The 22,489-nt window shown below is 42.5% G+C and overlaps 1 protein-coding gene across 1 annotated transcript in view; it reads right to left on the reverse strand.

Annotated features, from left to right (window-relative positions):
- Positions 1 to 2,730: 2,730 nt before the first annotated feature.
- sdc3 (syndecan 3) overlaps positions 2,731 to 22,489 on the reverse strand; it is a 32,540-nt gene continuing 12,781 nt past the window's right edge. Inside the window, exons 2-6 of the mRNA XM_039820911.1 lie at positions 11,799 to 11,892; positions 8,957 to 9,255; positions 8,390 to 8,914; positions 7,799 to 7,988; positions 2,731 to 5,692 (exon numbers count right to left, since the gene is read on the reverse strand). Coding sequence (XP_039676845.1) covers positions 5,526 to 5,692; positions 7,799 to 7,988; positions 8,390 to 8,914; positions 8,957 to 9,255; positions 11,799 to 11,892 — 1,275 coding nt within the window. The 3' untranslated portion in view covers positions 2,731 to 5,525. The remainder of the gene's footprint in view (positions 5,693 to 7,798; positions 7,989 to 8,389; positions 8,915 to 8,956; positions 9,256 to 11,798; positions 11,893 to 22,489) is intronic.

Below are 22,489 nucleotides of genomic sequence, written 5' to 3' on the forward strand. Positions count from 1 at the left end.
GAAGGCGAGAGTAACAAGACTCTTGGCTTGTGACCCCCTTAACACAAAACAATCCTACTTAACAAATGTTGTACCCAGTTGTGACCAGTTCAACGAAAGAGTGATGTCTTTATTTTGATATAAATAAAGGTCTTAAAAGTTGAATATGTGCAGCAATTTCCAAGAAAAAAGCAAAAGATTAAGCATGAAGGTAAATTGAATGTCTGGAAAAGAAATAAGCAGGAGTTTGTGAATTTGTTTTTCCTGCTTTCCTCTTTAATAATCTTGTGACCCCTCAGAGTTATCCTGGGAGTCTTTGTCGTGGTCCAGTGCCCCAGATGGGGAACCACTGCTGTAAATTAACGATACATAATGCTGATCCTTTGAGCTTATTATTCCACAAAGGCCTAAACACAAATAACAGCTCACTATCTATTATTCAGTTGTTTCAGTTGTTCCACTGTTACCCACCAGATGGGGTACTGACTGGACCCCATGCACTTCAACCTTTTTCTGTCTACCGCAACTCTACTGTTCTACCCTTCCTAAACAGAAAAACACTCACATAAAACCCCCTCTGTGAGAGGCACATTTCTATATCATCAGCCTGACTTAGCAAGGCCAAGACAGCTTGTTGTCTTCTCTGGATCCAGGAAAATGCCATGTGCAGACTCCCTGGTACTCCTCCACATCAGGTAACCTTGGTTTTATCTGGTTTGATGCAAAGAATATCAACTGAAGCCCCATTTAGAAAAATTCCCTTTCCTGTGCTCACAAATCCCCACGGACAGTTTATCTAATCACATAAGTATATTTTTATGCAATGACTTAAGAATAATAACTTAATAGCTCTGGCTGTTCCTCCCATGAGGGTCTACTGAGTAAAGCAAGTGTAAATAGGCTGTTAAGAGGCTGTGATCACGCATATACATAAAGTAGCTCTGTCAGATGTAGAGTCAAGGCATACAGCGTGTAATGTTACTGGGTCAGAAATGCTGTGTGATAACACCAGAGTGAGACTTGATGTCTGCATGGGACTTCTTTTGAATGCATGTTACTAAAATATATTCTCATTCTGAGCAGCCATTTCTTATGCACTGTTTCAAGTGCCTCACTGTTAAGTCCTGAGTGTCGAACAACTTGTGGGCCTAGAGTTTGAGTTCAATCCAGAACCAGAATTCACACAAAGTGATATCTGGTAATGCAAAGCTTTATTTATTTATTTTTTGCTTATGTTTTGAGATATCTGTCTCTGAGATGTATTCCTCCTCCCAAGCATAGTGGAAATAAATGGAATTTAATTCATAATGCTCACAGCATTGAAAAATCAGATTTAAATAATTCAACAGTAGTGTTTTTGCAGCAACAATGTCCTGGTTTGGTTTAATCCAAAGACCACACTGACAACAGTTGTCACTGACAGCAGTGCTTTCTACCAAGAGAATTTTTTATGTTGATAGCCTTTAATTGTGATTAGCAAAAGTAACCAGGACACTGTATCTGGAAAGAGTTGCTGTTTGTGAAATGTTATAATTGCTGTGAGCATCACAAAATGTATTAAAGTAGAAGCTGAAATGTCAGAAACAGATATTGGGAGAATAAAATTAAGCCTATATGCATGGCTACATACCACTAAAGGTTTTGTAAATATATATATTTTTTAATTTCACGTTTCAATGTCACGTTATTCATGTAGAAATTTTACAAACTGCAGCTTTAATTAGGAGCTGGAAAGAGTACTATTGAAGAAGGCATTGAAGAAGGCAAAGCAATGGAACAACTTAAATATTACTCAAGTAGAACCTGGATTACTTGTGTTAAACACTCCTAAGTTTAAGTACATAAGCAGCTCTTCTGAAAACTATTCCATGTAGCAAAGGCCAACAGGGCTGACTATATTTTGATCTCATTACATTCCTCTCCAATTCTTTGTTGCTCTGCAACATAGCCACACTCTTTTTATTTTACAGAAAAGCTTTTTTCCACAGTATGAGTGACAAGAGCTTCCTAAAACGTAGTATTCTTGTGATTTATTATGTCATGTATTATGTAAAGTCCTTTAATAATTCACCCATTATCTATACCTGCTTATCCTTTAGCTGGGCCGCAGGGGGCTGGAGTCTGTCCCAGCTGATATTAAGCAAGAGGTGGGGACACTCTGGAAAATTCATAATTATACTAATGAACAAAGATGGATTACTTTGACCCCTAGAGGCTGGTTGTTTTTGGTAATTCAACTATTGGTGTATTTGTTAGGGAATTAACACAACTAAAGTGGGTCTGGTATTGTTGCCTAATCTTTTAGCCCTGTGTCAATATCAATATTATTTAGTTTATATTGAGCACACATGGTGCAACTTCCTAAATCAAGTTGTGTTTAATCAAATCACGCAATCTGACCCCCAGAAAATCTGGAACCAGGTAGTACTTTTTCAGGACAGGGGTACTGGTTGGTTTCCAGGTCTCTGGCAAATAATGAAGTTGCAATGTGTTGTCTGGTGTGTGCACTATACTTAAAGGAATTGTTTGACATTTTGCAAAATGCCAGGGAGTAAGCCAGCCGCCAGTTAGCTTAGCATAAAGACTGAAAACAGGGGGAAACAGCTAGCCTGGCACTGTTTTAAGGTAACAAAGTCCACCTACCAACACCTCATGTATTACTGAGAGCAGACTGGACACTAACAGCAGAATGGAAAATTATAGGGATCTTGATGTATCCACCACAACTGAAGAAAGACAAAAGAGGACAGATTTACCCAACCAGGTTTTTATTTGGAACAGAGTGGCAGATTAGTGACAGGGCGGTGGCGTGGAGGATACGCCTCCTCTCGCTCACTCAGCCAATGACAGAAACTCAGCCTTAAAAAAATGCAAATGTATAAAAACAGGAATGGGAACAGCAAACATAGAGTAGTGTAGCCTCCGCTGGGCTTCACACACACATGCATACCTACACTCACACACGTACAAATTTACCCTCTCACAGACACACACACACGTCTTATTTGGCTACGCAGGCTTAGATGGGTACAAACACACGTTTACACTTTGACAGTCACTTTAAAAAAGACAGTACGTGTTAAGATCATTCCTGCCTGTGAGAAAGTGGCGTGTTGTCTGTCCGTCTGTCCTGCGGCAGAAAGACAGACAGTCAGACAGTGAAAAGACACAGTCAGTGTGTGTGAAAGCCACTGTGAGGGACCAGCTGCCCCTCATTCAGCAGTGAACAGACTAAACACTCGCAGGCAGACACACACACACACACACACACACACACACACACACACACACACACACACACACATACACACACACGTCGACAGGCTAGTCAGTGTACACAAGAGTCTGCTGTGAAATACCAAGGTGAAGCACTCAAGCATACATACACACACATACAGGTGGCGCGTTTAGATGAGGTGTACACACATACATATTCTCACACTGGCAAGGGGGCAGGCAACATACACACACAGGAGTGGAAGAGGTGTGTTACCTGTCTGTGGAAGAGCGTGAGAACTGCTGGAGTAGGTAAACACACACTCAACCACAGTACATTCCAACTTTAACTCAACCCTCTTTTCTTTCAAACGCACAAAAACACAAACAGGCATCCACACACACCCAGACTAGTATAATTTTGACTCCCATGCATTTTGTTCTACAGTACTGAGTATAATAGAAGCTACTAGCCCAGTCGCACTGGTGTGGTTATTGTTACAATCTCTTAGATAGAAGCACAGCCCTCCTGTCTTCTCATATTCCCCTTCCCAACCCAAACCCCTTTCCCCCATTGTCCCCTCCCCAAACAGAGTCGAACAGCCGGTTAAAGTTGTCCCCATAAACACTAATTCAAAGTCTGTTTCATCTCTGCTTTAATGACAAAAGTTATGATTTTGATTGAATTAGCGCATGTGGGAGCAACTTCCCACGCAGAGGCGCACTTCCTGTTTTCCATTACAGCCCATCCCGCTTCCCAGAGGCCCCTCCCATCCCCAAACAGAGAGCCAATGGTGGAAGAAAAACAAAGTGAGGCATGCAAAAGGTGCTTTGCGGAGGTGAGGTGGGGTGGGGTGGGGGGTGGGCGATATCGGATGACTGGACACGTAGTTGTGCTTTTACACAAACAGACCAAACTCTAAACCAACCGACAACTGATCTATAACTAATCAATAACATATTGAAACCACCTGATCTCGCTCATATCACAAGTGATGACTATCACAATGACGATGATTATGGGTCTGATCTGTGTTTGAATGATATGAATGACAGTAAACTCTGTCTGTGTTGTGTATTTAAATAAACAGCAAGTTATATGTCTGCACTTGTGTGTGTGTGTGTGTGTGTGTGTGTGTGTGTGTGTGTGTGTGTGTGTGTGTGTGTGGCTGACGAGAGCACAGCTCATCTAAAGTGATGACGGATGTGATGAATAAAAACTCTTCATGATCATGCAGATGGTTAGTGATGCCAGAAAGGATACGTTGATATTTACATATAAACTTTTTTTTAAACTGCTAAATACACATCCTCCTGTTTAAGTGTTATTATTAATATTATTATTATGATATTATTATTATTTTTATTATTATTCACCATCCAGCCCAAAACATTGATATATTATTGGTTATTATTACTATTTGTAACTAGTCTTTGTACAGCTTAGAGGAGCAGATTGGACGCGTGAGCAAACCTCTATGCGACCAGCTAATGTTCCACAGCGGCTCCTCGACGTTGTGAAACACACAGAGGGTTGAGCACTGTTTTCTGGTTGGCCGAGCACAGAAAGAGAGGTCAGAGCCACCTTAAAGCAGATACAAGTGAGTGTGCATGTATACATGTGCATGTAGGTAAGCATTTGTTTATGTGGCTGTATGAATGTGCGTATGTGTCTTTGCGCACCAGAGCGATGGAAGGCACAAAAGAGACCTTTCCTCTCACCTTTGACCCTGGGCTCTGTGCGGCCAACCAGACGCTCTGTGTGTTTTTCGGGGGGTGAGGGGCAGAGTCGAGCCCATCTCTTTCCTTTTCTTTTGTGTCTCGCTCAGCTCGCCTCGCCCCTCTTCTCTTTCTTTTTAGCCTTTTCATTCGCTCCATAAAAACAGAGGAAGAACTTTTTTTGTGCTGGAAAACACAGGTTAAGAGCTTGTGTTTTGTTTTTTTCTTACAAAATAATCATATCATTACATACAGAACAAGAGAATCTGCAGAATATTAATAACAACATTTACTTTAAAAACATCTCGTGTGTATGTGTTATTTTTTCAGAATATATTTGGATTTTTTTTTTCTTTTTTTTTGTCCTCTTTTTTTCATTTTCATTGAAAAGAAAGTTCCAAGTCTGTAGAGAGAGAGGTGCTCTCAAGTGTTTCGGAGACAAGAGGAGAGAGGGATAAGGAGAGGCGAGCAGATGAGGGGGAGGCGACGAAGAAGAGCAGGAGGAGGAGGAGGAGGAGGAGGAGGAGGACAGGGGCTTAGAGTATCTTTCTCTTCTGTCTCACTCTTTCTCTCTCCCCCTGTGTGCGGTGTGTCTCTCTGGCATACGAGTGTTATGCATAAAACTCCTCCTGCTTGTCTGGTTTCTGGTAGGTGACAGTGGCCTGTTTGGGTTCCTCTAGTGTGTAGCTGCCCTCGTCCTTCTTCTTCATCCTGTACACCAGCAACATCACCAGGAAGGCAGCAAACAAGGCGCCCACTACTCCTCCCACTATCACCGCTGAAGGAAGACAGAAAAATAGGGTGGGTATCTTAAAAACCTTCCAGAACATTACAGATCCTAAAAACAGAAACATACACAAACAAACACTAAAATACCATTAGAGCCACAGTTACATTCTGCGGCAGACTACATCTCTACAAATGCACTGCATCAAACACTGCTAGTCTGAAAGCAGAGCAAAGCTACCACAACATTTCTATCACTTAGCTGCTAAGTGAAGACTGATAAGCCTGAATGTGCCAACATGCGTTGTGTGTTGCCAACAGCATTGTGCTTAATTGTGGCCCTGCAGTGCTACTTATGGGGCTGGTGTAACCAATCTGCAGCAGCTGCATGCATTTTACCACCTTCTTCTGCAAACATCGCTAATGAACTCTTGCTGCGTGATAGATTAATGTGTGGTTATCAAATGGGTGGAAAAAACGTCCTTTGTTAAACTAATTGGTATTGGTGCCAAAACGGAGAACATGTTTTGTTTCCAGTCATTGTGTGGGAGGTGTTTACTTTGTTTATTCCATTACTGCCAATATCAGAGTACACAGGCTTGGTTATTTAAAATAACGTAACTTTTCACCATGCACTGTAACTGCAAAGTATTCGCCACTCTTGACTTTTCACACTATTTATTATAAATAAATCTAATAAAAAATTAAATGAGTTACATTTTCTTGGTCAGATCATGCAGTTTTTGAGTTACATCGTGCATGAATACGTATTTTTACCATCCCTGATTTTACTGTGATAAAAAATGGACATGATAAATATTATTTGCCCCTTTCAAGTGCACCATGTGCAGTTTTTCATAAAAAAAAGACATGTTTAACTACTTTTCTTTGATTCCATGATACAACAGCCTCATAACATGGCATAGATTTCTATCCATCCATTATCTGTAACCGCTTATCCTTTACAGGGTCGCAGGGGGGGCTGGAGCCAATCACAGCTGACATTGGGCACCATGGACAGGTCGCCAGGCAATCACAGGGCTGACATAGAGAAAGACAACCATTTACCTTGGTGGGCAATTTAGAGTCCGGAGGAAGCCGGAGAAACCAGAGAAAAAAACAGAAAAAACATTGGGGCAACATGGCAAACCCCACAGAGAAGGGCCCAAGCCAGCCAGCTGGTTTAAACCTAGAACCCTCTTGCTGTAAGGCAAGACTGCTAACCCCTGCCTTCTGTATACATTTAGTTTTGTTAAAATATGGACACACCCGTCACACTGAAACATGGTACCATTTGACCCAAAATATTTGACTGGGGCAAAAATAAGCCTGATCGAAATGATAATTTTATTGTTTTATTTATCAAACTAAAAACAATAACATAATTTCTATTTCTATGTACTGACAAACTCTGTCATAACTCTGTCAAACAAAATCTCAGTCTTCTATGTCCGTGTGAAAAGTCAAAGATGGTAAATACCTGCATATCTCATGTTCTTTAACATGTCACTCCCACAATGACAAAGTGAACACAGTGTCTATACATGTACAGCACTATACATGAACATGTGAGTCTGACATGTATAGTTGTGATTTGGTTCTATCACACAGTCTAGTCTAAAGTCTGTTGCCTCCTGCTCTTTACCGATGACCAGGAAATCAGCGAAAACCACCGCCAGCAGTCCACCAATCAGAACAGCTAAGGAGAGACAGAGAGCCAGTCAGGTCAGGCAAGTTGGCTGCTCCCTCACTTTCTACAACAGCTCTTTGGGATGAGGAGAGGGGGCACTTGAAAAGAAATTGGACTTACCCAGAGGGGAAATGATGGGAAAAACAGGGGAGAAAGGAGGGGTTGGATAACCCAAGAAGAGGATTGCTTGTTCTCAATGGGTCAAACGGGGCTAAGCAGCACATTCACCTATCATGATGAATCTGCACTACGTGAATGCGAGGTAATGCCAGTTTATCTTAGCAGCTCCCAGAAAGCAGGGAAAGAATACAGGAGGCAACGGGGAAATGTGATTTGTTGATCTAAGAGGTGGCTACCAAGCAGTTTATTTGACAGAACGGCAGAAAGACAAACACAGAGCTGGAGGACCATTGGACAAAACCGTACAAAAACATTATTAACATTAACTTTACTGACAGCTCTTCTTACCTATCAAGACCTCTTTTCTCTCCAGGATGTTCTTCTGTGGCAGCTGGGCGGCAGAGCTTCCTCCATCCACTGTGTTACCAATCAGATCAGGATCCACTGGCATTATACCTCGACCAAGTTCATTACGCCGATCGTCACGGATTTCAAAATCTCCACTCGGTCCTGCAGCACCCGCCTCGTTGTTACCCTCCTGAGACAGAGAGAGAAAAGTGAGACTAACAACAGGAAATTTACATTTGATGTAATCACATTTGTTTCACAGAGCTACACTGAATCCAAGCCAAACACAAACAGAGAACTTTCCATGGCACATGTTTGCCTTTGAAACAATGAGCCTCTGTGTGTTCTGTATGTTGAAAAGTTGCATTTTTTCCCCAACGCATAAAATAAAATATACATAAAATGTGGCAGCTTAATCACAATGTGGAAAACCAGACAAATCTAAATGCATCATGCAGGACAGCTGCAAATAAACAGAAGCACACCAATCAGAGAAATGACTCTGGCCTGTAAATAATTAAGCTGCCAGTGTTAAAAAAGCAGTAAGAAGAAAAAGCGATGTGAATCCTTGGTCATTTTGGTCAGTCTCACCTGTGTAGATGTGGGCTGCTGTGGGCGGCTCGTTCTCTCTGTTGGCACCGCCGGAGTAGCAGTCGTCATGGGAACTCTGGGCCTGAAGGGGACCCTGGTTTTGACAGTGGTGGCGGCGGTGGTGGTGGTGGTGGGTGCAGCTGTCGTGGGCTCAGGGGTAATCTCTGTTGTGGTGGATGTGTCTTCCTCTGTGGTGGTTTCCATGTCGAAGCCTGGGAAAAACGCTGAGGGCTCAGGTGACAGGTAGACGTCCTCTTCCTCTTCTGTGGTGCTCAGGTCATCCCAACCGGCAGAGGGCGCTGCACTTTCTGCAGGGCTGGTTGCCGGGTTGGTGGTCACCATGGGGATGGCAGCAGGGGATCGTGGGGCGGCGGTGGTCTGGGAGGTGGCCTTGATTCGCTCAAGCTCTCTCTCTCTTTCAAGCTCACGCTCTCTCTGCCTCTCTCTCTCTTTCTCTCGCTCTCTCTCACGTTCCTTGTCTCTCTCGCGCTCTCTCTCCTTTTCCCTCTCTCTCTCCATTTCTCGGACGCGCTCCCTCTCTCTTTCCCTCTCTCTCTCCCTCTCCAACTGTTTCTCCCTCTCTCTCTCCTTCTCCAGTTCCCTCAGCCTCTCTTGCTCCCTCTCTCTTTCCCTCTCTAACTCTTTCTCCTTCTCAAGCTCTCTCTCCCTTTCCCAGAAAACACCACTTTCTCCATCGGCCTCGGTGGGCAGCGGGGTGGCAGTGGGGTCCTCCGGGTTGGGGCTCGGCTCAACTGCAGGTGAGGCAGAGGGGGCGGGGCCGGTGGCCTGGGTGGTGGAGAGGAGGAGGGGCTCTTCTGTGGTGAAGGACACACCCGCAGATGTCGGACTCATACTGATCTCAGGAACTGGAGAGGAGAAGAGAGGATTTTGAATTAGAAAATTCAACAAAAAGTACACATCTCCCTCAGTCACACATCCTGTTCATCAATTAAGCCGCCCAAACAAATAGCAGATCAGAAACTGAGACTATGGCTGTTTGAAATCAATCCCTTGGACACTCATTCACTACTCCCTAATATAACAAACACTCAATCATTCACTCTCTACTGAGCTGTAAATTGAGATTTCAGACATAAGTCACCTTCACTTTGCATCATCACTAACAGGTTTAGTGTTGCATGACTGTATTTTTGGGGCTCTACAGTATAAAATGTGACGAATTGCACTGTGGGACTGTTAACAGAATGTAGTGTACATGCCACGGATAGTAGTACTTATTTCGTTTTATAGTGGGGATATTTGAGCACAATATTATGCATACATGTAACACTGTGGGTGTTTTTGCATCAGACAGGAAATTTGAGGGCAGAGAGATGGGGACACACAAGGTCCCTGGCTGGATTCAAACCAGGGATGTTGCCGTTAAATAATGCCATATAGACCATTAGCCTTCCATGATGCCCCTAAGCCAGCTTTATCTGAAAACGCTTCCTGTTCACCCGGTTTTGGACATGATGATGTAAGCCCGGGGCAGTTTAGCACTTTAGTATTGCAATTCCATAAGGTTGGGGGACTCACGGTGTACTAGTTCTAAGAAGAAGAAAAAGAAAGGTCAAAATCTGTAAAGCAATGGCCAAGATACCCTGACTTTTAGTCACTTATATGAGTCAAGCTCCAAAAAGGCTGGGAACTACATTTCCCATAATGCAACCAATACTGCCTTTTTTCCATAAGAGCCTCCTTGCCTGGTAAACACCCACATCTTTTGAACTCCACGCCCCTTGAGGTCCTTGTTGCCATTGCTATAAGATTATTAGGGTTATTTTTTTGACTTGTCTCGTTGATTTTAAAATCGACAATAAAGCAGGGGGTGTTTTAGAGGGTGGCTATGATGTGATTGCCAGTGAAAGTGTGTAACGTAGTCTCACTCCTCCCTCACTCTCGTCTAAAATCGTCCCATTCGCAACCAGGATGGCTACACCCGTAACGGCAGAGAACGACGGATAGCAGATCTCCACAAACCAATGGGTGACGTCACACATACTCTGTCCATTAATATTAACAGTCTATGGTGATCACTCATCTTAAATGTTAATACAGCCAATCACACAGCACAGCTCTGTTTGTTTTGTCAAATGACTTCAGGATCATAAAGGAGTGATTTTATTGATGACTCAGCGCAGCAATCACAGCCGCAATCAAATCGCTATTTTCTGCTCGTTTAGCTGTCTGACAACACAAACAAAGAAAAATAAGTAAATGAGAACAACTGCAGTAAATTGGGAGTTTGGCTGTATTAAATGTAGAGCAGAACGGAGGTTAAACCAACTGAGACCAGGTTGTCTATCCCTCACCTAAGCAGATGCTGGCTGTCTGAAGAAGAGAAGAGAAGAGAAGAGAAGAGAAAAGAAGAGAAGAGAAGAGAAGAGAAGAGAAGAGAAGAGAAGAGAAGAGAAGAGAAGAGAAGAGACGAGACGAGACGAGACGAGATGATGGTGCTGACTGATCCTTTTTCTTCTTAAATCTCATAATGGTATTATACCATCTTTCATTTTGTTATAGCAGTGAAGCTGCCTGGGTTGAAAGAGAAACAAATTGAATTTACAGGCACAAAGACACGAAGGCTGACAGAGGAGCTGGAGAGGATATCGAAATATGGACTCGAACAATGCAGCTTCTGTTAAACTTATCAGACGCCTCAAAATGCCACATTTTGAGGCAGCAGCAACACAAAATGGACATCCGCCTGTTGTAAATGAGCTTTTCCTTTGGAATCAGACAGCTCTGTATCACGGTTTGAGATAAAGCAATTTGCCGGGCTGCTGTTTCAACCACAGGGGGTGCCTCTGCTGCACTCTCCTACTCTGAATTGTAATTTATTTTGAGTGCGCTCGCCACTATAGCGCAGTGCCTGAACCAAGGGCAGCCCTCAATGAGTCATGCTTAATAAATAGAGCCATGCTCAAGCTTAAACAGCCAGATCAGAAAATCTGACTGAATTACACCAACGTGATTTACATAAAGTACGTAATTCCTACACACGCAAACAGCCAGCTCACTCAAAGTCAGACATATGCTTGGAGACAGGTGCACACAACTGCCTAATCTGTGTGGACTGTAATCTGATTAGAGCAAATAAGACGCGGGGGAATCGAGCCCGGGTTGCTTTTTGTTTGCAAGGGTGTGTCTGTGTTTAAAGGTGCGATAAATCTGTATCAAAACTGTCTGTCAAACCAAATGGCATTATTGTACTGTTTGATTGTGTGTGCGCGGCCTCCCTGCATGCGAGTCTAGCGACCAGAGCGACCATAACTCAAGGGCACTGAGTGGGTGGGGGGTGGTGTCTTCAGGGTCAGCAGATTGAAACCCAGCAGCTGTCGAGTTTGAAAAAAACAGGGAATGAGTGCGTAACCCCCCCCCACACACACACACACACACACACACTTACAGCCAGAGCCGGAGCCCGAGTAAAGGTCCTCATCGTCGTAGAACTCGTCTCTCGTTGAGCCTTCGTCATCGATAGACGGCGACCACGTCTGTCCCTATGAGAGACACAGTGATGATAGAGATTAGAGTTATTCATTATGAATGACTGAGCTGTTTGTCATTTGAATAGAGAAACCACTTTGGCAGATTACATGCACACAGAGACACGCACAGGAGGTGCAGGGAGCATTATGGTGGACAGGGTAACATCTGTCTGTCTGTGGCTCCATGGAGAAGCATAGTTAATGAGTGATCTAAAGCTGGGATTTTGGCAGAGGAACATCAAAGCCTTTAAGGAGAGAGGGGTGTCATTCAGTCTCTGCTTACGTGTCAGTTACAAGTGATGCTCAGCCTGTAAAGTAGCGGAGTACAGAGAAGCAGTTAGCTTTAAACTAAGGCTGCTACTCACAATTTTCTTTTTGATTTATCAAATATAATGGAAAATGCTCGGTTCACATTCCTATGGCCAAAAGGTGACTTCTTCGTCTTATTTGGTCCAATCAACAGTATAAAACCCATATATTCAGTTTCCAATTATATAAAACAGAGAAAAGCAGCAAATCCTCACATTTGAGAAGCTTGAACAAGATAATGTTAGGCTTATTTCCTTGATACATTGTTAGTCAATCAGCTAATGAATCAACTAATTGCACTAAATTGTTAATCTATAAACAGTGACCTAGACTATCAGTCCACAGTCATGCTAGTGGCTCTGTGAGGCTGTAAACAGCAGTACTAACTGTAGCATGCTAAGATGCTCATTACAACAACAAATTGCTTGTTTTGTCTGGTCAATAGACCAAAACAGTTTAAAAGATAAAAGAAAGAAAAGCAGTAAATCGTCATGTTTGACAAGCTGTTAAAATGACTTAAATAATCCATTTCAGTACTATTTTGAACTCCTTGTGTGGACTTTGAGTTTGTACATTTGAGTTTTACAGCTGCTCTGTGACTATAACTGTCTGTCATGGATCATTTCACAGCATCCTCCCTGCTCATCACTGCACCTTAATCTAGGCCTATTTCATGTACATCTGTGAGGGGAAAGCGCAACCTCTGGCAGGGTCAGGTAAGAGAGATTAGTTGTGGATCGTTCGGGGGTTTGAACCTCTGAAGTGAGTGACCTCACACTCCAGTCACTTTGAGGATGATCCCTCCTCTCTTTTCATTCATCTCTTTCATCTCTCTCTCTCTCTCTCTCTCTCTCTCTCTCTCTCTCTCTTTCGCTTGACCTCAATCCCACATCCCTGCAATGCTTAAACACACACACTTTAGCACTCACCCATCACACAGGGTCAACTAACACTGCTTTCAAATGCATGCACTTAAGAGACACCGCCCATCCAAAGATACATTTTAAACTACAGTACATACCACACAAAGTTTCAAGACATGTTTCAAGGAGAACTGCAAGTATTTGCAGGCAAATATATTTCATGTAGAGACTTATTTTAACATATATTTTCACTCTATTGATTTCTACCAATATAGTAAATGTTTTTTACCTAGTAGCCTACTGACATATAATAGAATACATATATGGACAGACACAAGACATAAGTACATACAATAAAGTGTGCAACACAAGTGCAAACAAAGTGAGAGTGTCCACTCTCAGCATACAAGAGCCAAAGAAAATACAATGTGATCTGACAGAAAGATTAAAATGTGTGTGTATACTTTGCTGTGAATTTCATGTTTTGGAACTTCACCAAAGGCTTTTTAAGGCTTTTGTAATGTTTGATATAGCCTAGTCAAAAACAGTAGATAGATAGGACGTTACAGTAGAAGACTGACACATGCAAGATTAGCTTTATTCAATTTTGATGAACTTTATTTATATCTTTCCCCTTTTATTTTACTTCATACTTCTACTCCATTACATTTGTATTTAGTATACCACTCAGAGGCCATTCTGCATAATGAGTACTTCTATTTTAATACTTCATCACTACGAGCGACCCCTTTTTACATATAAATAAGTAGTCTGCTGTTAATATGAAAATATGGATTAGATAGATTATTCTGTACTTTTACTTATACTTATTCTATAACATTTTGTGTGTAGATTTAGGTCAGCACACAGTAAGTAGTTGAGATGCCAAAAACAAAGGGCTCAGTTTTGCTCCAGGTATAACTGCTAAAAATGTGACCAAAACAAACTTATCTCCTCAGCAATCTTAAGCCCATCCTGAGGCCCTATATAGCTGTGTCTTTGCTAGCCTGTTTGATGCTAATAGCACACACACACACACACACATACACATAAACACACACGCACACGCAAACGCACATGCACGCATGCACGAACGCACGCACGCACGCACAAACGCAGAAGCTCCTCCCCGGCTCCAGACAGAGGAAACCTGATGCCTTTAAAAGCCAATAAAAGCATAATGGAATCTAGAAACCGGAGCATCTCAGTCCATCACATCTCAGCATGAGGTGGAGTTGAAACGCTATATGTACCTCCTGAAAATGAAATTGACTTGAAGTTGTTTGGAGGAACGACACACCAAGGATATGGGCTTCACAAAGCAAAAGGATGAGAGTGTATGCACGTCACGCTTCGAGCGTAAATGCGTGTGGGAAGGCCCTTGTGATCTCGAACCCAGAAAGTGTCGAAAAGTACTGAAAGACATTTAAGTGCAGGCATGGTGCAAGTTTGTCTGTGTGTGTGTGTGTGTGTGTGTGTGTGTGTGTTGTATTCCAAGGATCAGTTTTACAATGAAGGCCGTTGCTATGGGCAACCTTTGCCTTTCACAGAAATTCCCGTCTCCCAGTGAGAAGCTACTAGACACACACACACACACACACACACACACACACACGTACATCAGCACACACACTCTAACGCAAGAGCTCTGGCTTCATAAGCAAAGGTGTTATGTAACGTCAAATAAACAACCCTAAAAACCAACATCAAAACAGTCTGCTCCTCCAGCTCCCCCCGCGCCTCTCTATCTGTCCCTCCCTCTCTGCCTCCCTTCGTCTCCCCCCTCTGGATCCACAAACTCTGTGCCAGTATATCCCCGTCCTTGCCTCATTTTCCTTTCATCTTAAATTCCCATTTCTTATCTTGCGGCTAGCTTCCTGAGTTCAGCATAACCCCAAAAAAACACACATACCTAAATAAACACACACCCCACCCCCAAGGCGGCACCAGAGCCCACCCCAAGGGCCCCTTTTACAAGTTCCCTATACACACAGCAACCTCCACATACTGTAGCTGCACAGGCTAGTCAGCTGTTTGCCCATTTTGTGTGTGTTCAAATGTGCATCATCTATATTTATCCTAACCTTTAACAGTAATTTGTAATCACCCTCTGTGCCCCTACATGTTTAATTTAGGAGGCAATATTATAAGTGTAAATTCACGGTATAGCGAGCAGTAGTGCATCATTGTATGTAATTACAATGTACGTGTGTGTCTGAATGGGTGTAATCACAGGTTTTGTTTGTGGTGCGTGTGTACATGCACACACAAATGCCCCTCAGACCTATCCTATATGAGTGTGTGTGTGTGTGTGTGTGTGTGTTTTATGTGATTTTGGGGGCGTTGAATAGGGCCAGCTCTGCATTTTGCCTCTGTTTCAGGAGCTATAAACAGCTGTACTTTCTGCCTGTGCCACATAGCTAACTAACCTCAACGAGACACAACGAGCTTTCCTCCACCGCACGCATAACCCGGGGCCAAAATCGTCTGTATGTTGCCCTGAATTTCCCTCCACCACTGCATTTTGTTCCCATTCGTTATAAAAGGAAACTGTAAAATGACAGCCATATTCCACTGGATTTGAGGATTGAATGCAATCCTGCTTTTTGGCAACGTATGAAGCACGGCCATTGTAAGACATGCGGTGCCAGTCTGAGTAATTTTCAAAACAATCTGGGAGCGTTGGAATATTAAATTATGTATATTTGTTCAAAAGGAGATGGGAAAAACATAACATTGAAGGACAAAAAAAAGCAGCAGGTAATGTCATGTTCTAACAAAGGGAACACAGGTGCGTCCTCTGAGGGGTGTTGCAACATTTGCAGTGATTCAGGTAGGAACCTGATCTAACGCTGACATCAGGCTTTGCTCTATACATTTGATCTTGCACGCTATAGCTGCTCTGTCAGTGTGTGTGTATGTGTGTGAGCTCGTTTTACAGCTAGGCTGGATTTTATAGGAGAACTGACAATGATGTGGTTTTACAGATATTAACAGGAGCTTACAGGATATTAACAGGAGCTAAATTGTTCCAGATTTAAATTAAGAAAGAAATACAAGATGCAAGGGATAATTTTGGGGTTAATTTTCTGACTTGTCCGGTTCAGTTTAGATATCTCCTTCAGGGCTAGCTGGGCAGATAGAGAGCTTCATTGTGATTGACTTCAAATACATTCCTCAGAAACCCGAGAGGCTGCTGCCGCACAATCCCTGGCGCACGCACGCACACATGCGCGCGCGCACACACACACACACACACACACACTTTAAGCATTTTAAGTTACTGATACAGTAGACGCAATGCAGCTCTGCTTTGGAGAAATAATCGTTAATTGTTCTTTTTAATATGTGAGATTTTATCGGAGCGAATGTTCTCAACTGCTGCAGCATCTCTGAGCTCTCAAAACTGTGAAGAATCATTTGAATACTCCCTCTGCCTTCTGGCAGCATCTGTGAGTCCCACTCCTCCAGCAGGCCCTCCATTTACTGCATCCACAGTGTTGAAAGAGAAGAGGGAACAGAAATACAATGACAGACATTGAGGTTACGGCTACACTGTTCACTTAGGAAGGGAATAAATCAACTTCAAGTGAAGTGGCATTAAAGATATTATGGAAAAAAGGTACATTACACTCTAACCTCAGCATGCCACAGTGCATACAGGTTGTATATGTCTATGAGCAGTTTCACCAAATATTTCAAAATCCATGTTGAACTCAGGAACATATACATATATTTATCTCATCAAATATGATTTGGGGAAACAGGAAACTAGCTAACCTAGCCCGTTAAAATAAAATAAAATCTCACTTGATCAGCTTGTGGGTTGAACCCACTTTTGATCCAATGGATTTGATTTAAATTTCCTGCATGGCTATAACCGGCCAACATATTCCATTCCACTGGGAAATACATCACATTACTGAAGATAATAGAAGAAATAGCAAGATTAAAGTCAGAAAGAATGGATATAAACTAGAATGTGGAAGAACAATATTTTTGCTTCTTTCCTAATCCGTTAAGCATCTTGCAACTCCTCAGATTTATCTTGTGACCCACTGGAGGGGTCATATTGACAACCTCTGGACCAGAAGAATGTCAAATACCGGCGCTTCAGGGCAGTTCAGACAGGCATTGAAGATGTTTTGTCATCATACGTTCAATAGACAAGCCATCATTTTCATTAATGATGTGTATTTCAAGCTCTGTCTGTGTCGAGCTACTCCACAGCGCTGTGGAGACAGGTCTGGCAATGCGAGACTAGTGTCTGAGGTAGAGTGGTTGCCCCTTAACCACAAGGTTGGCGGATCACTCCCAGGCTCCTCCGGCCACATGTCAAAGCATCACTGAGCAAGACACTGAACCCCAAGTTGCTCCCCAGATGCTGTATGTATAGCTGTCCACTGCTCCTAATACTTAGGATGGGTTAAATGCAGTAATAGAATTTCACTACATTGTACTGTGTGTATGTGACGATTAAGAATAAAGTTTGGTAATGTGTAAAGCCACATCCCCGAACTAAATGTGTATCATTGTTGCAATGAATGGCTTAAACTTCGCTGTGGGTGTTCTGACTGAACTAAAGTGCTGGATGTCAAACGTGTACTTGAACACATCATGACAGTTCTGGATAAAAAAAAACAATAATCATCTGCCGGAAATTTGAGACTCAGATCAGCTCTAAAGTGAGGTAAAGTGATCTTTATGTACCACATTTCTAAACCTCCCTGCAGTTTAATTCACTGTAGGTGGAGCGCCCACGCTTCATAAAGCAGCTGCTGATCCACGGCCATCTCTGTGTCTGCTCCTCTCCAGAGCAGACCTACACTGATTAGAGGTGGAAAGCTTGAGCCATGCTGCTCGCTGACAGAAGTGGGCTGTTGATAACTCTTTATCTGGAAATGGTCAGACTACTTGGCACATCCACTTCGACTACTCGCACACTTACAGTAAAAAACAACAGCCTGTTTACGGTTGGCTTGTTCCACAACCATTTTTCTTTCCGGACTAGATCAACCAGACCTTTTAGTAGTGACCTTTAATCTACCTCCATCTTTTGCTTTTTTGCCTCGTCTCACTCTCCGCCCTGCTCTTCGTCTCCTACCAGCTGGGCAGGTTGGACGGCAGCCAGCCTGGACACTTACAGACTTACAGGCAGACAAGGAGATGTGAAAGAGCAATAGAGGGCAGGCAGTGTGTGTGCGTGCACGTGTGTGTGTGAGTAGGTTACCAGGGGATGGCCTGGTTAAGACACCTGCCACCTTCAGCAGAGATTAGCACAAAAAGCCTCTGCACAGTCACACTGCTCGCAAGACACCTTATAGCACACACACACACACACACACACACACACACACGGAGCCGGTCGGATGTCAAGACAGTATCTTGTAGCAGTGATGTCAGGTTAACATTAAAACAGTTAACACCTGCACGCTACAGCCAAGGGGGTCAATGAAAACCTGTCTGAGTCTACATAGGTGACTTCAAATCCTAAAATATAGCCTACTCCTTTATTCATGGACAGATAATGAGCCAATGGGCCCCAGGGCACCCCTGCACATTGTCTGTGTTTCTGTGGTATTTTGCCGGTTAAAGTTCTGTTGTTGGTTTTAACAATTTTGTTCATGCTTGAGATGAAGAGAGGCTGTGTAAATCCTTTACAAACTTATATGCTAATACTAAAATAAAATAAAATATTTGATTCGGCACAAAAAAACATTTTGAAAATGGCAAAAAGGCAAAGGTACAAGACTGTGTACATAATCGATCATAGACTTCAATGGTAGCAACTCGCTATAGCCGTTTACGGGTGCGGTAAACATTTCCATGGTAACAGCGAGCTCTGCCAATCAGAGACGTCGCTCTTACCCTTAGAATTGTGGGTAGTGTAGTACTTCTTCATGACATCGTGAATAAAACATGTTTGTCTTAAAACAAGGTTGATATCATACAGACTTGTGGTTTCTACAGCAGCAGAATCCTTCGTTTCACAATTTGTAGCTCGTAGTCACTGGATGGTTTAGACATTATGGATAATAATCCAAATCCTTAAGGAGAAAATGAATGGGTTTTTACTTCTGGAACCACACTGTTGAGCTCTATATGGATGGAGATTAGCTCTGCTACAGAGCTAAAACACTAAAAATGAAAACTTAGTAGCGCAGATGTAGCCCATGATGTAGCCTAACTGTGCCTCTGAATCCCAAAATGTCCTCCCAGCTCACTGTTAAGACTTTAAAACTAAACGATGAACAGGCATTGTGCCTTTAAGAGGAAGTGTAGTGGAAGTTTCCTTTGCAGCAGGGGAAGAGGTTTCAAAGTTTACTAATGTGAAATAAATAAGACAGTCAGAGACTAAACCAAGTTAGGTTTTTTGTATTTTATTAAAGATATATTTGCAAATATAGGAGCAACATGATTTCACAAAAGGCCGCAGCCCCGTGTGGAGTCAGTCCCTCAAATTAGTGAACAGAACACTAGGCTTATATGCATCTTCAGAGTGACAGCACACACGCACTTGGCTTATTATGACGCTACAATTTTTACAGGCAATCTGATACACATGAAGACAATCATGAAAAACACAAGAGATATCTCAGAGCCATCTCACCTCCTCCTCCCTGTACGACTTTCACCCCCCCAGTTACATCTTAACTGGCATGGGAAAACTAGAGATAGTTTTAGGGTGACCTCGTAGCCCCTATCTGTTCAGACAAACAGTGCTCACATTATTTTCCAGACTTTGTGAATCAGATTTCTACATGTGGAAATGAGATAAACTCCCTTTCACCATTTGTGAGAGAATTTAAGTATAAATAAAACATAAAAATATAAGGAATCTTAAATGTAATTTTCCCATTACAGAAGAATGCATGATTTCTTTACACAATAAATTATATAATAATAAGACTCCTCCCCTGTGGGTCAAAAACATTCAGCATCCATCAGAATGACTTTCTAACTCGAATACATAAATGTACTGTCATAGTTTTAATGTCTGTGATGAATGTCTCCTCATGTGAAATATATTTTCAGCCCCCTACCCCAGGCCTCGTTTTTCAGCAGAAAACCCAATAAAAAAACTCCAGATTTTTAAGTTATATTATCATTTATCGTGAAGAAATTCTTTGCAGTAACAACTGCAGCAGGGGGTCATAAGCAGGCCCCACGTTGTGTTTGCAAGAAAGAACCCATTGACCAATTTTACACTGCTTCAAGATGGGAAGTGGTTTTGAGGTGTCTTGAATTAAATAAGACTACCTGGGGATTAATACAAAACGTGTTAGATGTCAGTGTTCAGATCTATTTGGGTTTGATATTTATTGCTACTTAAACTCTCTTAAAATATGTAACCATCTAAAACTGCTATTCAACAAAAAAAATATCCTTGTGGACATGCTGCTGTAAGTAGCACTGAGTGGGAAGGTAGAAACATTGATTTAGTCTCCTGCCAAACACATTTCTGATCTTTTCCGGCATGTTTGTCCCAGTTTTTCACACGAGTGCTTCCTGTGACCAATGAATCTGAACCACCGAGCAAACCTGTAAACACGCTCATGTACACAGCCAGGAAATGAGCGAAACACTTTTTCTCAATTCGGTATTTTTAGTCTGTTCTGCCGATTAAATTCCTGACAGCGCTACCGTGGCTGAACCAAATTGCAGCCACGTTGGCCGTATTCATTCCCCTTACTATACCTGTGGGAGGATGGCATTACATTGGCTCTAGTTTGTTATTCCAGCTCGCTCTGGCCCTAAAGCTGCCTCAGTGCAGCATCAAACCACAGCTGAGAAGCATCCAAGCACTAATATTATCTTTCTCCACTGAGTTATAGGGACAAAGATGATCAAAGTGATGAATGCCCTTATGGAAAGTCACGCATTTGCTAAATATGGTATATGGAGTGAATGGCTTGGTCAGAGAGCTGCAGGGATAGAACAGGTGCACAGCAGAGGAAAAAAATCATCCATCTGGAAAAAGCAATTTAAGTCAATTTTCATGGAGAAGACTTTCAATATTTATCTCATATATCTGTTATAGATCCAAATCCATTCTTGGCAATGTTCAGTGTTCCTTCAACAGAGCGTAGCATCACTTTAAATCAGTCCAAAGCTTTTGCATTTGCTTCATTGTTAGCTCAACGAGTAATCCTCATTAAGTGGAAGGCTGCCTGTCCTACCTTTTTTATAAAATAGCCAAATTGACCACAACTGAAATCTGAAGAAAGACAACTATAAATAAGATACATTAATGAATGTCCCTTGGATGCAGAGTGTGTTTAACCTGTAATGTCTCAGTATTAGGGTTGAGCCGACATGAGACCAACATCGTTTGCAGTGGCGCTAATGGCATTTATTGTGTGCTTAAAAAGTAGCAATTCTGATCTATCAACGGTGCGGAGATGGATATTGCAACTGCAAATGAAGGTGGAGACTAGGGCTGTCACTTTTTCCAAAATCAAGTTCAAACACAGTTGTAATTGTGTATTGCCTCTGGACAGAACACACACGCTTTTTTTACAGTCTATGGAACGCATTCATTTCTGAAATAATGTCACGATTGATAAGAAGACAGACATTCTTTTATTTGTAATGATGGATATAGCTCCTGCAGCGGGTTTTGTGCCATATGATTTGACCAGTTTGGATGACCCCCCTCCCCCCCACCCCAACAACGATATCCTCGTCAATTATGATGTTTCACTGTGGACATTATCATTTGCCAATTTGGTAGACATCACCCAACCTTACTCGGTATCACTAACAATACAAGCAGCTGACTCTGAAACTTGCCGCAGACTCAATAGGAGGTCACATGACACATCAGCTGGCCTGAAACCATGAAATGGACTGGAGCTATGAGACCGCCACACACACACACTAATGCTGAATATTTACTCGTCTCTTGGCCGAGTATAGGGGAGCAGAATGATGGGAGGAGGGGTGATACAGAGACAGAGTGGCAGAGAGATGTATATCTGTATGTAGGACCCAGCTGTTACACTAATCTGACAATCCAACAGGATTAAAGACCACATCTCAAGGCTAGCTCACACACAGACACATACGCAAACATGCAGACACACACATAAGGCTTCTATGCGTGGAATCCTCCTCCATTATATATGACCTTATGAAACATGCATCTCCGAGTGTGTGTATGTCACTGTTCTGCTGCTAGAAATGCCTTGAGATTCTGACACAACTGCTGCTCCCACACTCCACAATACGCCGCCGTGTATTTGTGTGCTTATGAGGGTGGGTGTGTTGTCCGTGGTGTCCATGCAATACCAGTGTGTGTGTGTGTGTGTGTGTGGTGTGTGTGTGTGTGTGTGTGTGTGTGTGTATTGATGTTTGGTTGAAAAATGTTACAGTGAGCAGTGAATGCTGCTTATTGGCTGGTGAGTCAATGACTGTGTTTTTGTGGCTGCTTCTAT

Source organism: Perca fluviatilis, chromosome 13 (genome assembly GCF_010015445.1).
Source record: "Perca fluviatilis chromosome 13, GENO_Pfluv_1.0, whole genome shotgun sequence".
Lineage (NCBI taxonomy): Eukaryota > Metazoa > Chordata > Actinopteri > Perciformes > Percidae > Perca > Perca fluviatilis.